Raw genomic sequence first — 16,834 nt, 5'->3', positions numbered from 1 at the left:
TTGGGGTTCCCTATATATTGTGTCCTGATCTTGACTTGCGTCTTTTCTCTCCAACTCAATTTTGTTAACTCAAACTTTGTTAACTCTAACTCTATAACTCTATAGTACTGTCTAGATTACCATGTCCGACCAAATCGACGGTTTGGATCTCTTAGACCTCCTTCCTCCTCCGCCGGCCGAGAGCGAGGAAACCATTGCTCTGAGAGCTGAGGCGGCCGAGCTGAACGCTCGTCTCACCCACATGCTCCAGTCGGCTCCCTCCCAACACGACGAGGACCACATTCCGGAGAAGGAGGAGTGGTGCAAGAACCTCTCCGATCTTAAGGTGCGTGTTGTTTTTTCTTTCCTTTGTCTGTTTTTACTTAACTAACGAACTACTTATGTAACTTATGTACTTAGGATCAGCTGGCGAACCGCTTGACGCTTGCGCGGGACAACAAGGTTGTTATCGATCTGCCAGTCTCCGCAAGGCGAGACTGGCAGAAAGGTTACCTCCTTCGCGCGGCGTTCCAAAGCCAGGTGACCGCCTTCAAGGATGCCGAGCTCACCTCAAAGGAGACGGCGGAAACCTCAACCACCTCCACCACCGCCACTGCTCCCGCTCCCGCCACCACCACCACCACTGCTCCCGCTCCCGCCACCACCACCACCACTGCTCCCACCACCGCTACTCCCACCGCGACCTCAACGGAACTCGGGCCCGCCACAGGTGAGAGAGAAGAAAGCGCCGATCAGGAGCAGGAGACCCGGCAGGAGGAGGAGGAGGAGGAGGAGGAGGAGGAGGAGGAGGAGGAGGAGACTCATGAACGGGTGGGACCCAAGGTAAGTGATATGTGTTCTCAGCGGCTGATATTCTAACCCTCCGCCTGCAGAAACGGACGCCGCGCATAAGCGCCGAGAAGGCCATCCACGAGGTGCCTTGTGCCAACTGCAAGAAAGTGGCCCGCACATGCCACGTCGCCTCCACGGGCGTGTCGTGCTACGAGTGCCGCCGTGGGAAGGTGAAGTGCTCCCATGTCAGAGGTAAGTGTTTACCTCGTCCGTCTGATACAATAAGCACTAACTAATAGAATCAGACAAGGGGAAGAAAAAGATCGCGGCACCCCCACCTCCCCCTTCAACCCCACCACCACCAGCGCCGGCTCCCAAGCCTAAACCTAGGCCGAAGCCGGTTGCTTCGACTTCCCGTCCCGTTCGGGCCTGCTCAAAGGCCACGCAAGCGCCAGGCCAGGCCGCCAGGACACAAACTAAGTCCAGCGAGCCAGCCGCCGTCGCACCGGCACAACCACGGGCGGTGCCAGGCCCCCGGTGCGTAAACAACGCCTACGTCGAGCTCCGGACGTGCACCAAGCGGAAGATCGCCGCCGTCGAGGAGGAAGAGAGCGAGAGCGAGGACGGCGAGGAGGAGGCATACTTGGCCGGTCGGGTGTCAGGCCTCTCCAACATCTTGCAGATGATAGAGATGGCCTGCGCCACTATGAGGAAGGAGGTGGAGGAGATTGATGGGCAGGTTACCAAGCGCCGCCGCCGCCGCCGCTAAACAGGATACTTACTTTTTTAATGTATAATTCAAAACATCATGATTGTAGTTTGTACTTGTACATGTAGTTACTTAGTTTTATTACTGTAGTTTACTGTAGTTGGTACACATGGAATAGCATGTGGCCATTATGTATTGGGTTGATAAGAATTTCTGTGTGAGCCGGGTCTCTCAAAGGATGTTAAACCCATGATTGATGTTGTACGGTCGAGGTCTCCGGATGACTTATTTACTTCGAGTGCGCGGCTTGCATGTGTAACGGGAAGGATTTCTATTGGCCTTGTCAGACGGCTCCCATTGGGGACCGGACCTTACATCTGGGAAGGGATCAGTACACGGATGATCGGAGGAAGGCGCCGACAGAGGACCGGACCACTCAATGAGAGTAGATATAATATATGTGTATGGACCGGCCTGCCAGTGGTACGGCTCCCATTGGGGACCGGTAACAGTGTTGTTAGTATAATCGAACTAGTAATGATCCAACGGCTCCGGCTGAGGACCGGACCTCTGGGGTAGGTAGTTGATTAGTTGACGATATGCCTCAGCCTATGGTACGGCTCCCGTTGGGGACCGCATACATGTCATCCGTGATGATATTTGCCTGGGTGATGTTACGGCTCCCATTGGGGACCGCACTTGCATTGACCGAGTGTATTACATTATGCCTGTACATATCGGACGGCACCCATTGGGGACCGCATATATGTCATCCGTGATGATATTTGCCTGCATGATGTCACGGCTCCCATTGGGGACCGCACTTGCATTGACCGAGTGTATTACATTACGCCTGTACATATCGGACGGCACCCATTGGGGACCGCACATATGTCATCCGTGATGATATTTGCCCGGGTGATGTCACGGCTCCCATTGGGGACCGCACTTGCATTGACCGAGTGTACTAAATCATACATGTACATATCGGACGGCACCCATTGGGGACCGCACATATGTCATCCGTGATGATATTTGCCTGGGTGATGTCACGGCTCCCATTGGGGACCGCACTTGCATTGACCGAGTGTACTAAATCATACACGTACTTGTGAGACGTCTCGCATGGTGGACCAGATCTCTTAAAAGTCTCCTTATGATTTGAACTAGTACTTGTCGACGGCTCCGATTGAGGACCGGACCTTTGAAGTAGGATCATTAATGATATTTGCTTCAGCTGGCTGGTGTGACGGCTCCCATTGGGGACCGCACTTGATTCACAAAAAGCAACATTGAGGCCCAGCGAGGTGCGGTCCACCATGCGAGACGTCTCACAAGTACGTGTATGATTTAGTACACTCGGTCAATGCAAGTGCGGTCCCCAATGGGAGCCGTGGCATCATGCAGGCAAATATCATCACGGATGACATATGTGCGGTCCCCAACGGGTGCCGTCCGATATGTACATGTATGATTTAGTACACTCGGTCAATGCAAGTGCGGTCCCCAATGGGAGCCGTGACATCACCCAGGCAAATATCATCACGGATGACATGTATGCGGTCCCCAACGGGAGCCGTACCATAGGCTGAGGCATATCATCAACTACCCAACCACCTATCCCAGAGGTCCGGTCCCCAATGGGAGCCGTGGCATCATGCAGGCAAATATCATCACGGATGACATATATGCGGTCCCCAACGGGTGCCGTCCGATATGTACATGTATGATTTAGTACACTCGGTCAATGCAAGTGCGGTCCCCAATGGGAGCCGTGACATCATGCAGGCAAATATCATCACGGATGACATATATGCGGTCCCCAACGGGAGCCGTACCATAGGCTGAGGCATATCATCAACTACCCAACCACCTATCCCAGAGGTCCGGTCCTCGGCCGGAGCCGTTGGATCATTACTAGTTCAATTATACTAACAACAACACTGTGACCGGTCCCCAATGGGAGCCGTACCACTGGCAGGCCGGTCCATAAACATATATTATATCTACTCTCATTGCCTCAGCTGATTACTAGTTCAATTATACTAACACTGTTACCGGTCCCCAATGGGAGCCGTCTGACAAGTACATGTATGATTGATACACTCGGTCAATGCAAGTGCGGTCCCCAATGGGTGCCGTATCATAGGATGAGGCATATCATCAACCAACCAACCACTGAACCACTGACCCCAGAGGTCCGGCCCTCAGCCGGAGCCGTCGGACAATACCATATGTCTTATAAGTTTATAAGTTAAGTTTATAAGTTCAGGTGTAAGCATACCGAGACTCATGAGATGTCCGGTCCCCAATGGGAGCCGTACCACTGGCTCCAACTTATATCCGGTCCTCAATCAGAGCTTTGGACAGGTCCGGATCCCTATCCACCGTCTGGTAAGGGACAGATGTAAGTATACTAAGAGGCATGAGAGGGCCGGTCCCCAATGGGAGCCGTCTCACACATAAGATGACAACTGATACCTAGCCGGATACATCATCCGGTCCTCAATGAGGGCCATGCAACAATGACATACTTATGCTCACTATAGGGTGAGATCCCCTATGCGACGGTCCCCAATGGGTGCCGTTTGACATGTTCAGGTATGATAGAACTTTGGTTCACCACAGGTGCGGTCCCCAATGGGGGCCGTAGGATGTTGTGCAACAAGGAGATCCCCTGTGCAACGGTCCCCAATGGGTGCCGTTTGACATGTTCAGGTATGATAGAACTTTGGTTCACCACAGGTGCGGTCCCCAATGGGAGCCGTCGACGGCCGTAGGGTGTTGTGCAACAAGGACATACATACCTATGCTCACTACAGGGTGAGATCCCCTGTGCGACGGTCCCCAATGGGTGCCATTTGACATGTTCAGGTATTATCGGACCTTTGCTCACCACAGGCGCGGTCCCCAATGGGAGCCGTCGACGGCCGTTGGTCAGCAATACGGACCCCTCACCCATGCGGTCCCCTTGGGGAGCCGATGGAATGTGTACCGGACGGCTGACCAGGAGGGTACCACTATGAATCTAGGGTTAGGATGACCATTAATGGAAACTTTCGCCAAAAGGACAACCCCACGCTAGGGTTAGGGTCCTGCCCCTTGAGCCGTCCGTCTACCGGGTCTACGTCCCCGTATCAACCCATTTTGTAAGTGCTGTTATTAACGACACGCTCCTTTCATACACGACATAGTGAACGACGCCTTCTTTTTATGATCCATGAAGATCTTCATCTCTGCTTCAAACATTACGTGGACCTGCTACTACCATTGTTTAAAAAGAAATGATGACCTTAGCACCACTAAAACCATCAGGGTGAGATAAGAGTGTCTTATCAGACTTTGAGCCACTGGACATAACAGGGGTTGGTGGTTTAGGGGCTCAAATTGGTAATTGAAATAGTTATTGGAAGGAAAGGTTGAGGGATTTCAGAAAAAGAGTTGAATAGAATGATAAGAGTGCTCCAAAACAGGAGAATGCACCCTAGTATTTGATTTGAATGTGGTGAGGATGGAGGTGAAAACATTAGGAAATGGTCTCAGGTGGGTGAACGAGTCCTGTGCTACTATCAGAGAGAGAAGTACTAAGGTGAGACAACAAACAACAATCACAATAACTATCAAAACAGATGGGCATAAGACTAAAGAAGAGAAAAGGAGAAACACATCTGTGTGCTGATTCGTAGGAAACACCAAAAAGAAAACTTGAAACTTTGTGTATAACAATTTTGCATTAGGTATCAAAACTTTTGGAGAGATCGGAAGTGGCCCTTGAAAGCAGCGACTGTGTGCTCTACCTGCACACAGACCTAAGTATAGATATAAATAAATAGATGAGGAAAAATAAAATAATACACATACTTTAGAAAGGGGGGTGTTAAATTCTTCTGGTCACTAGTTTCAAGGAGGTTTCTTGAAAGGGGGTAAGCACTATCTGTCCAAATCCAATAGTTATTCCTAAGAAGTGTTATATGATTTTTGAAAATGTGAGTGTATTGGAATGCAAATGCATCATGTGCACTGTCAGTGTGGCCAATAGAATGATCTGCAATAATGAGTGTTAACAATTTTGAGTGGGCCCAAATAGCTGGTACTTTTTATATATAATTAGGCCTGGATCATGTATTTGCATGACCGGGTGGGCCCACATAGTGATCCGCCATGATGTGCGCCGGCAAGGGGATAACTATGAGACTATTTTTGCCAGAGATCATCACAGCTCACCAGGATTTTAACATGTCATGGCCAAATTTTCATTTTACCAGTTTATACCCCTATGAATGATTTACAGCTGAATGTTGATCAAAGTACTTAATAATAGTTGTCTAGCATGATGTGGACCAGCGCGGGCATAGCTATGAGACTACCCTCACCGGAGATCATCACCACCCACCATGATTCCAACATTTTATGGATAATTTGTCATTTTACCCCTATGAACAATGCCTAAGTAAATATTAATGTCTGTACTTAATCACAGGGTCTGGCATGCTGTGGAATGGCGAGGTGGTAGCTATGAGACCATCCTCACCAGAGGTCATCACATTCCACCAGGAATCCAACATTTCATGGCTGATTTTGAGACTACCCTCGCTGGAGATCATCACCACCTGCTGGGATTCCAACATTTTATGGTTAATTTTTCATTTTACCCCTATGCACAATTCCCAAGCAAATATTGATGTCTGTACTTAATCACAGCAGTCCAGCGTGATGTGGACCAGCGAGGGGATAGCTATGAGAGTATTCTTGCCAGAGGTCATCACAGCTCGCCGGGATTCCAACATTTCATGGCTAATTTGTCATTTTACCAGTTTTACCATTATGAACAATTCCCAAGTAAATATTAATGTCTGTGCTCAATAACAGTGGTCCAGAGTGATGCAGACCAGCAAGAGGATAGCTATGAGACCATCCCTGCCAGAGGTCATCACATTCCGCTGGGATTCTGACATTTCATGGCTGATTTTTCATTTTACTAGTTTTTCCCCCTATTGGTGATTTAGATTTACAGCTGAATATTGATGAATATGTCTCATGATAGTGGTCTGCTGTGATGTGGACCAATGAAGGGATAGCTGTGAGACTACCCTCGCCGGCAATCATCACCTCCCGCCATGATTCCAACATTTCATTGCTGATTGTTCATTTTACCAGTTTTCACCTCTATAAACAGTTACCCTCGCCTCGCCGGAGGTCATTACATTCTGCTGGGATTCTAACATTTCATGGCTGATTTTTCATTTTACCAGTTTTTACCCTTATGAGTGATTTACAGCTGAATGTTGATAAATGTATTTAATCATAGTGGTCCAACACAATGTCATCTGGTGAGAAGATAGCCAGGAGACCATCCACACTGGTGGTCACCACATTCACCTATGAATTCCATATTTCATGACCCTCATGAAGGAGTCCCTAGTCAATATTGAGGTCTGTTCTAGACACCAGGTTTGCTGGCTTGCCCAGAATCCTTACTTTATATATGCATACCTATCACTCATATGGTGTGGTAATTATAACTCTTGCACACATGATCCTTTGCTTCCTTTTTACTGATTATTCAATGTAAAGTACAAGAAATTGAGATATTCTCAGATACAAAGGAATATGTGATAACTAGTGGTGTGTCTGCTGACTCTGCTCTTCGACATAGTCCCTGGCTGGTATAGAACATGTTGAGCCAATATTACTTAGTAGATTCAATCCCATGCACAGTGTCTATCATGCAAGTTCAATGATACTTATTATATACATCAAAGGTTACCTTTGAATCAACCATTTGTATGTGGTCTAAATAGATAAAATGATATATCAGCCATGAAATGGTGGACAACCAGCATAATATGATAACCACTGGTGGGTCCTGGTTTCATAGTGATTCCCACAATACAGCAGTCCAATATGACTCACTGCTTGACTTGATATTCACCTATGGATAAAATAAGACGGTAAAATGGAAAACCAGCCATAGAATGTTAGGATCATGACCTCCGGCAAGGATAATCTCCTGGCTATCCCCTCACTATATTCCATTATGATGAACCACTCAAAGTTGTTAACAAATACTTTGTTGCTGTTCCATAGGCCCACCTATACATACATTAGACTTCAACATAAGCTTTCTCCAAAGTTTCGAAGAATGTGTGCTGTGGGCCCACTCATAACCATTAGATACACACTGTATGCAGGCCCACCCAAAGGCATTGATATATAATGATAAAGTGGGCCCATGTCACATGGGAAAAATGTCAAGGTGGGGTGACCATGTTTACAGAGTTAGGTCACTGAAGGGGCTCATAATAGTCATAAAATCTTGGACCTTGATAAAGTGTAATGGTAAATGTATTGGCCACCTGTTTTGAGAAATGCCAGAAATGTTCAAAACAAGAGGGGTGCATGTGCACATTTTGAGACATGGTGGACATGTGTGAAACAAGGCAGGTGCATTTGCACATTTTGAGGCATGCCAAAAATATAGACAACAAGAGGGGTTGTCATATCCCATATTCCAGACCTACATCTGACAATATTCCTCTGTTTGCTTCTACTCAGGACTTGTTCTGAGTAGCCATTATACATATCTATATCAGGATGAAACCTCATTGTAATTTCCGGAAGTTCCTCCTGAACTTTCCTGCACTCATCTGGAAGTTACTTGCACTTGTCCAGAAAGTCCTTCCAAAGTTTCCCGCGCTCTTCCGGAAGTCCTTCGGACTTTACTTTCTCCAGACATCATTCTGAAATTAAGGGCACATACTCGGGTAAGGGGCGCAGTGCATAGCTGAAGCCAAGCCCCTTTGAATCAGTCCTACTCTTTGTGCACGGTCTTAACAGGGGTCCATTTTGCACATTTTGAGGAATGCCAGATATGTGCAAAATGGACCCCCTCATTTTGCACATTGTGAGGAATGCCAAAAATGTGCAGAACAAAGGGGGTGCATTTGCACATTTCGAGGCATGTCAACAATGTGCAAAACAAGGGAGTCCATTTTACACATATCTGGCATATCTCAAAATGCGCAAAACAAGGGGATGTGTGACATGCACCCTACCAACTGTGCAAATGGACCCCCCTCATTTTGCACATTTTGAGAAATGCCAAAAATGTGTGAAAATTGACCCTCTCATTTTGCACATTTTGAGGAATGGCGAAAATGTGCGAAACAAGGAAGGTGCATTGTGCACATTCTGAGGAATGCCAGAAATGTGCAAAATGGACCCCCTCATTTTGCACATTTTGAGAAATGCCAAAAATATGTAAAAATTGACCCCCTTGTTTCGCACATTTTGAGGAATACCAGAAATGTGTAAAATGGACCACCCTTGTGTTGCACATTTTGAGGAATGGTGAAAATGTGCAAAACAAGCAGGGTACATTTGCACATTTTGATGAATGCCAGAAATGTGCAAAATGGACCCCCCTTGTTTTGCACATTTTGAGAAATGCTAAAAATGTGCGAAACCAAGGGGGTCCATTATGTACATTTTGAGGAATGGCGAAAATGTGCAAAACAAGGGGGATACATTTGCACATTTTGAGGAATGCCAGAAATGTGCAAAATGTACCCCCTTTGTTTTGCACATTTTGAGAAATGTCAAAAATGTGCAAAACAAGGGGGTCCCATTTTGCACATTTTGAGAAATGTCAAAAATGTGCAAAACCAAGGAGGTCCATTTTGCACATTTTGAGAAATGTCAAAAATGTGCAAAACAAGGGGGGTCCATTTTGCACATTTTGAGAAATGTCAAAAATGTGCAAAACCAAGAGGGCCCATTTTGCACATTTTGAGGAATGCCAGAAATGTGCAAAATGGACCTACCTGGTTTCGCACATTTTTGACATTTCTCAAAATGTGCAAAATGGAGCTCCTTGGTTTCGCACATTTTTGACATTTCTCAAAATGTGCAAAATGGAGCTCCTTGGTTTCGCACATTTTTGACATTTCTCAAAATGTGCAAAATGGAGCTCCTTGGTTTCGCACATTTTTGACATTTCTCAAAATGTGCAAAATGGAGCTCCTTGGTTTTGCACATTTTTGACATTTCTCAAAATGTGCAAAATGGACCCCCCTTGTTTTGCACATTTTTAACATTTCTCAAAATGTGCAAAATGGAGCTCCTTGGTTTTGCACATTTTTGACATTTCTCAAAATGTGCAAAATGGAGCTCCTTGGTTTTGCACATTTTTGACATTTCTCAAAATGTGCAAAATGGACCCCCCTTGTTTTGCACATTTTGAGAAATGCTAAAAATGTTCGAAATTGCTCACATTGAGCTAGCCATAACCATGGTCTAACCATATCCCATATAACAAAATATGCTTAGAATCATCCATGTAAACGAATCATACCGATCCTGTAGGAAGCTGGATTAACTTTGAAGGCACCTAAAATTTAAGTTTACCTTGATGGGAAGTAAGCCAGTGTTATCGGACATCCGGCTGAGCGCATTATAAAACTCGAAGGCAGATACTTTTGACTCAAATGAGAGTAGGTGATAGTGTTCAAGAACGCGGAATGTTGCAGCAGTTTTTGGATCTGATGTTGTCAAAGGAAACCACGATATTTGAAGTAGCTGTTGTATATGGCTTTGGGCTGTTGCACAATTGCAGAAGTCGAGAGATACTTCGTGTATGCTGTGGGTGTCGACAACAATAAAATCATCATTGAATGCGCGACAAGGGTTAGGACATTTCAGGCCAGTGGTGTGGCCAAGCTGGATGCAAAGGCCCAGGGTTTTCAGAGAGATTCGCTCGAAGTATTGACTGTTCCATTTCTGTATTAATATTAGATATTAGCCTTTATCAAAATTTGCTTAGACCTAAACGGTGTTGTTGGAAATTGATTTCTGGCACTTGGAATCACCAGTATGACATTTTCAGACAGTATGAGTCACTGTATATAACACTGATGCATCACTGATGCATCTCTATGATTAATACAAAATATTGATATCAGGAGCAGTATGGTATAGTAGCTCACTGCGTGAAGTATATCCTGTAGGCATGAACAGAATGCAAGTGGCAGCCAGGATTCCTAGTACGAGGCGAAGTTACTGTGTCTTTTGGTACACATCAGTAGCTAGAACAGAGAGAGAAGTGTGCACTTTGCATTTGAATATCTCTTGCAGTAAGAACTGTTGGACTCAGCCCATACATGATGACTGTACGAGCAGAAGAGTAAAAGGATTAGTAATACATACATAGATGAATAATGTAGGGAACACTGACTTACCCGGGAATAGCCGGAGCGGTGTCGATTAGTAAGCACAGCACAGAGAACAGACAAGTCCGTTTCGGATTGGACACATAGAATAACAGTTTAACAGTATATATTTTGTATGTAGTTACAAATAATTTATTCTAGATACCTCTACAAGAACAAGCAGTATCGAGTTGCCAGTCTTTTGGTGTGTGATGAAATTAAGGCTGAAGCACTGACTGAGTACGGCTTTGCATTAAGTTACCACATTTGGCAAGCAAGAACTGACACAAATCAGCCAAAATGGTCTCATTATACATCAATCATATAGTACTACTTAGATCAGCTCAGAGTATGTCTACAGCGGTTCTACCTTGCACAATGATCTTGATAATAGCCAGATTAGTTATTGAACTGATCATCTTTAGGCTCAAGTGCGACACATAATCATGTTCACTGGCAAGTTGGAACTCAACTTGAACGTTGCAAACACTGTGAGTCAATAACTACTATCACGCATGCTATGGCACATTGCATTGGACTAGTATCAATGCCCAGGTGATTCTCTCCTTCAAGTTGCTCTCGATGCGTTCTGGTACCTCCACTGAGGCCAATGTTGAACTGGCTGCTGGTCCGGCAACACCTCAAGCTGAGGTTGCTTGTTTGCCGGTAGTCATGAAGGCCGCTGATGATGCCAATATGTAATTTGTGATGTAGAATAATGTACATATGTTTGCTAGTACTATAGAACTCATGTATAGTTTACTTTGTTGTTTTTTACCATGGAATCGGCACCAATGTGGTCTCAATGGTCACCGTACATGGGAGCACCTGTCTGCGCCCACATTGTGTCTGGCGCCTGGCGATGGTGTTATTCAGGTCCTGAAACCTTGTTCCAGCATGTCATGGGCCTCCTTGTATCAATGGCGGTACATATGAGCCTGTTGGAATCTAGCGAGCTATTTTCCCAGGCTCACCCTGTCACCCACTGTAATGATTGGGCCCATCACCCCATCAGACCATGATATGAGCCTGCACGTGGAGTGCCTTACATGGTGTGAGCCCAACCGTACAAAGAGCGCAATACAGCTGGGCCTATCTGCACCCTCCAAGGTTACAGCAGGCTCACCCTACTATTTTCTACTTCTAGGGTGGGCCTGCATCCCTTTGTTCAGACCTCCAGATGGGCCCACCATCATTGTTTGCATACTGCCGGTAGGCCCATTCACAGTGCCATACATGGTGTGAGCCCCACTGCACAAATGCTTGGATGTAGCTGGGCCCCTGCGTTTTCGGCAGATGCATCGGGCTCCATCCACTATGCTGTATTTCAGGGGTAGGCCCGCATCCCTTAGTTCATCCCTCCATGTGGGCCCACTAATCTTTTTGCATACTGCCAGCAGGCCCATTCACTACCCATGACATGGGTTGGGCTCACTCTACTAGTGCGGACACCGACAGCAGGCCCTTTGATGTGCTGACATGATGTGGGCCCATCGACACACCATTGGGGAACCGCAGGGTGTGCTAAAAATTGTATTTGCTCAGCGGATAATGCACATTCGCCGGGGATTCCTGCTAATAAACACGACTATGCTAATGATTGTGCCTGATGTGGATGCCATTTCCATACTCCGGTGGACTCTTGCCGGCAACGTAAAGATACCCTCCCAGCAGATAATGCAGCCGGCAGAGCTTGCGTGTTGTAGCCACCGGTATGTCAAATTTGCCATATTTAAATGCCAGCGGACACCTGCCAATGATGTGGGAGCGCATGCGCCCGCTATCATGAAAATTATGTAGCCAGCTGATGTTGCAATTTGTATCTGCCGCTGTATCTGATGTTTGCTGACCAAGATGCCATTGGCGAATGTAATTTGGCTACATCTGAATCCACGGGCCTACTCGAAAATCTCGAGAGATGGCCTTTGCACTGTACTATGAGCCCATCTGTAAAGAAAGTTTTCTTCGATGAAAAATATAGATAGGAGGCCCACTGCTATCCATTGGGCACACAGAATATAAGGAGCCCACCCAGTGACATACTCTTACCCTCACAACATATACTGGGCCCATAGTGAGTTGGCCCTTCAATCAGTTAGCAGTTGGTCAGTTTAGCACTGGCCTTCCAAGACTCCCACTGTGTGGGGGCATTGTTCATCACACACTCATCCATAGTGTACATGAGTGTGGCCTTCCAAGACTCCCACTATGTGGGGGGCATTGTTTATGACACACTCATCCCATTGTGTACATGAGTGTGGCCATCCAGGACTCCCACTGTGTGGGGGCATTGTTCATCACACACTCATCCCATGTGGATGGACCACAGAATGAGGACATAATGGCCATCCACCACTCATAGTGGGAGTCCTGGAAGACCACACTCATGTACACTATTGGGATGTGTATGTTCGGTTATGTTTCATTAATGGAACATACTGATGTACACTATGGGATGAGTGTGTGATGAACAATGCCCCCACACAGTGGGAGTCCTGGATGGCCACACTCATGTACACAATGGGATGAGTGTGTCATAAACAATGCCCCCCACATAGTGGGAGTCTTGGAAGGCCACACTCATGTACACTACGGATGAGCAGTGTTCCAACTAATGAAGGGTGGAGGGTCCACACACAGTGGGAGTCCGGGACTCCCACATCTGATGCATGGGGATATCTGGAAAATTGAACCGAAGGGGTCCATATACAGTGGGAGTCCTAGTAGGCCATATCTGATACATGAAATGTTTTGAAAGTGAAGCTGAAATCGACCCTAGGCTGACCCTAGGAACCCCCATAACAGGCAGTACAACCGCAGTTCGGCTACGGCCCACTCCGATTTGGCCTTGCCCTCCACCTCCGAGTCAGGCAGTTTTCGGAGGCAAAAGGTAGGCTTTCAGGCCGGGTTCCTACATCTCGTACACTCACTAGGCCAAAATCGTAACAAACACACCACTCCCCTGTTACCCTTCCGAAGTACTTTGGCTCCCTAAAGCTCCTGAAAACAGCGAACGGGCATTACTGAGTCACGTACAGCAGAGGTCAAGACCTAAGCACCGCTCGATAAGGTATCTTCTGCTCGTGTATAAGGTCAAGTACCTTGGTATTGCGCCATCGCGCGTCTACTATTATTGCCCACCACGCCCAGCCTGCAGTACTCTCCCGCTACCTACCAGGCTACCACACACCCCCAACCCAATTTCATAAAGCCTAGTGCTACCTGTAAGCCTTGAAACCTCGCGCTGCCTCCGACCCCCATGCCAGAGCGTGACCTCCCGAGGCCCTCCTGTCACTTCCTGCTTTTGCCCAGTCGTACCAGGAAAATAGATGGAGTGCTCATTTAATCTTAGTCGTAGCAGAATATGATTTAGCGATACAAATAAATTTGTCAGTCTAACCAAGAAGGACAATGCACTATATCCACAAAATGAAGGAGAGATGTCTCTATGTTTTGTTTCAGCTCGTCCAACTTCAAAACGGACAGCGTGTCCAAGTTACCATTGCTGTTTGTGAGTGCAAAGATAATGATAGCTGATAGGGGTAGCACAATCCTCCATACACGGCCGAGGCCAAAGACATCGTTGTTGAATAACTCGGTGACAGCGTGTCCGGCATTGTCGACAGTATAATGAGTTGAGGCAGGCTTTCGCAGGGAACTTAATGGTGGCCAAATGAGAGCGTGGGCGCTAAAAGTGTACTTCCAATCAACTAAGATGACGGACAAGTGGAGTGGAGGACGCACGCCACCGCATGCACTGATGAAACTTGACTTGGGGAGTTAGATGAGCACGAATGGCGGGTATTCTGGACAAGCAAAAAGATAGGAAATGAAGGGCAGTTGATTGAGGTTTGGGTGACGCCCTTCGTGTAGACAAATGATCGTTGGCGTTGGCGAGCGCCAAAAAGTTGCCGCCGCTGTTGGTACTTAGACTCAGAGGCAAATTTGCGGCTGACGAGGTTTTCGAGGTCTTGTCATTGTGCTGTACATGAGGGAGCCGAAGGCCCCAGGACAGTAACTCACGGTGTTCTCTTATCACAAGGTTATACCGTTCTTGTGAGTGGCAGAGGGTAAGCATTGGTCCAGTTGGTCAGGACGAGAAGAAACAATGTACAACCGAGTGAGTTTGTACTGTAAAGATGTGCCGTGAACATGATGGTGTTTCGGTTCATTTGAGTAGGAACTTGGTCGATTGGAATAAATCAGTATTGCCTGGACGACATGCAGGATGAGTTACAATATATATTGGGAGAACGTACGTTCAAGATTCATAAGCACCGCCACTTCAAAGAGCCCTCAGCGAGTAGGCACCCTCCTGTAAATCCCACATCGCATACGGAGGTTGAAGATACTGCAAACACACCCAGGGACAGTAACCAAGTTGCTATATTCCAGTTCGTGGGTTATGGTCCAAACAGTAATATAAAACAGCATGAGTCAGCCAATCCAAAGAGCCGAAGTAAAAAATGAACAAGTCCGTCGCTGCATGTAACAACAATCGTCTCCAGTAAAGGTAAAACAGGTAACCCATCACCATCATGAATGTCAGTGTACAGGTGCAGGTATATTAATATATGCAGGTCTAAATGATATAGTCAATGGCACACTGGATTCATGAGAGGAAGATCATTGCGAAGAGAGTACCGGTGACACCCGCAAGGGTCGAAACGCCAAGAGCGACGGCACCGCCGGTCTGAGTTGCAGCAGCAGCACCAGCTGAGTTCGAGCCAGTCCCAGTGGCCTTAGCAGTACCGCCACTTGCTGAAGCGGAGACGCCAGTAGGGGTAACGGTGGCGATACCGGTGTAGAGAGCAGAGCTGGCGTAAGTCACGCAGTTGGATGAGGCGGGAGTGAAAGCTGTGTAAGGTGGGTTGACAGCGGCGGAATCTGGCTGGCTGTAAGTCATAGTAACGCCGCCGGTGACGTAAAGACCAGCAGGAATCTTGAGATCAGAGTCGCAAACCTCGAAGGTACCGTTCTGGGCATTGTTGGGCATGTTGTAACTGCAACCCATGCGGTCGTAGATGTTCTGGCAGTAAGCGGACTGGTTTGCGCTGCTAGAAGCAGGATCACAAATTGTGATACAGAAAGCATCGCCACCCATGAAGCTGCGGTGCATGAGAACGAGAACGGGGATTGATTTGAGTTCAACGACTTACTTCGTCCAGTCGATAACTTGCTGGTAGGAGTCGTTGTTGCCACCGTTGCTTGGGAACGCGTTGGAGTACATTAAACCCCCAAGAGGATTCCCACGCTGTGAGAGTCAGTTTAACTCTAATCGACAAACGTGAGACACTCACAAGGTCAGCACCATGAGGGTCGAGCTCTCCTCCGTAGTCTTGAGCGTTCATGTTAATCTGAGTCTGGTCGATAAAACCAGCGATTTGAATGTACTCCGATGTAACGAGATACTGAACACCCTGGAGGGCACCATTGGGGATGAGACGAGTGCCGTGGCCAGGCTTTGTGCACCATGCGACCTCCTCTTGTTCGGTATCGCCGATGGTGGAGTTAGGAATGGGCGGTGCCCACAAGCAGAAATCTGAAAACAATACGGACATTATGAGCTATGAACGGGTACAGAGTTGTTAACCGGAGACGCACCGTCAATATGGTTCACCATCGAGGTTTGGCACAAAGAATTCTGGTTCTGTGTGGTGGAGTTACAGATGTTATAGCCGGTCTGAGGGCCACGGATAGCAGCAGTGTTGTAGTCGACTTGGTAGGGCTTGAAAAATCAATGCCATGTGAACACGGTGCACAATGAAAGAGGGCCTGAAAGCTTACAATTCCTGACGGGTAGGCATAAGTCTTGTCGACAAGTGGTGTTGGGTCAGCTGGGTCGGGTTGAGCAAGGGCGAATTTTGAAGTGACAGCGATGGCCAAAAGCACGGAAAGAGTGGAACGAGACATATCTCAAAGTTGGTGGTGGTGATAGAAGTAAGGAAACAAAGAACGCTTTGGTTTTATAACGGGGGAAGCGAGGAAAAAAAATGAGGCAAGATGTGTAGTCGGATCATTAAAGCCTCATATAGTTTGACAAAAATAATTTCAGACACCGGAAATAGAATGTTGACAGCTATATTTATATCACATCACCATGCCTGAGGCTTCCTGCTTGAACATAGCAATGGTAAGTACGGGTATT

General features: G+C 47.0%; 4 protein-coding genes across 4 annotated transcripts; 2 read left to right on the top strand and 2 right to left on the bottom strand.

The window, feature by feature from the left end:
• Positions 1-121: 121 nt before the first annotated feature.
• On the top strand, positions 122-1,540 carry F5891DRAFT_976704 (uncharacterized protein; the record flags this gene model as incomplete). The annotated part of the gene is made up of 4 exons (XM_041376640.1): positions 122-325; positions 400-822; positions 873-1,023; positions 1,071-1,540. 4 exons carry the CDS (start codon positions 122-124, stop codon positions 1,538-1,540), a joined length of 1,248 nt encoding a protein of 415 aa, XP_041230739.1.
• An 8,313-nt stretch (positions 1,541-9,853) lies between these two features.
• F5891DRAFT_944373 (uncharacterized protein) lies at positions 9,854-10,264 on the bottom strand (the record flags this gene model as incomplete). The annotated part of the gene is made up of 1 exon (XM_041374544.1): positions 9,854-10,264. A coding segment is annotated over one exon (411 nt), but the record flags the coding sequence as incomplete, so codon positions are not given.
• An 868-nt stretch (positions 10,265-11,132) lies between these two features.
• Positions 11,133-11,388, top strand: F5891DRAFT_1183868 (uncharacterized protein; the record flags this gene model as incomplete). The annotated part of the gene is made up of 2 exons (XM_041366362.1): positions 11,133-11,177; positions 11,242-11,388. 2 exons carry the CDS (start codon positions 11,133-11,135, stop codon positions 11,386-11,388), a joined length of 192 nt encoding a protein of 63 aa, XP_041230737.1.
• Positions 11,389-15,298: 3,910 nt separating this feature from the next.
• Positions 15,299-16,599, bottom strand: F5891DRAFT_944468 (uncharacterized protein; the record flags this gene model as incomplete). The annotated part of the gene is made up of 5 exons (XM_041374554.1): positions 15,299-15,794; positions 15,846-15,940; positions 15,987-16,228; positions 16,291-16,414; positions 16,474-16,599. The coding sequence occupies 5 exons, from the start codon at positions 16,597-16,599 to the stop codon at positions 15,299-15,301; spliced, it is 1,083 nt and encodes a 360-aa protein (XP_041230736.1).
• Positions 16,600-16,834: the final 235 nt, after the last annotated feature.

The sequence above is a fragment of the Suillus fuscotomentosus genome (assembly GCF_016647785.1).
Source record: "Suillus fuscotomentosus strain FC203 chromosome Unknown F5891scaffold_8, whole genome shotgun sequence".
NCBI classification, from domain to species: Eukaryota; Fungi; Basidiomycota; class Agaricomycetes; order Boletales; family Suillaceae; genus Suillus; species Suillus fuscotomentosus.
This window is presented reverse-complemented; position numbering and strand designations above follow the sequence as displayed.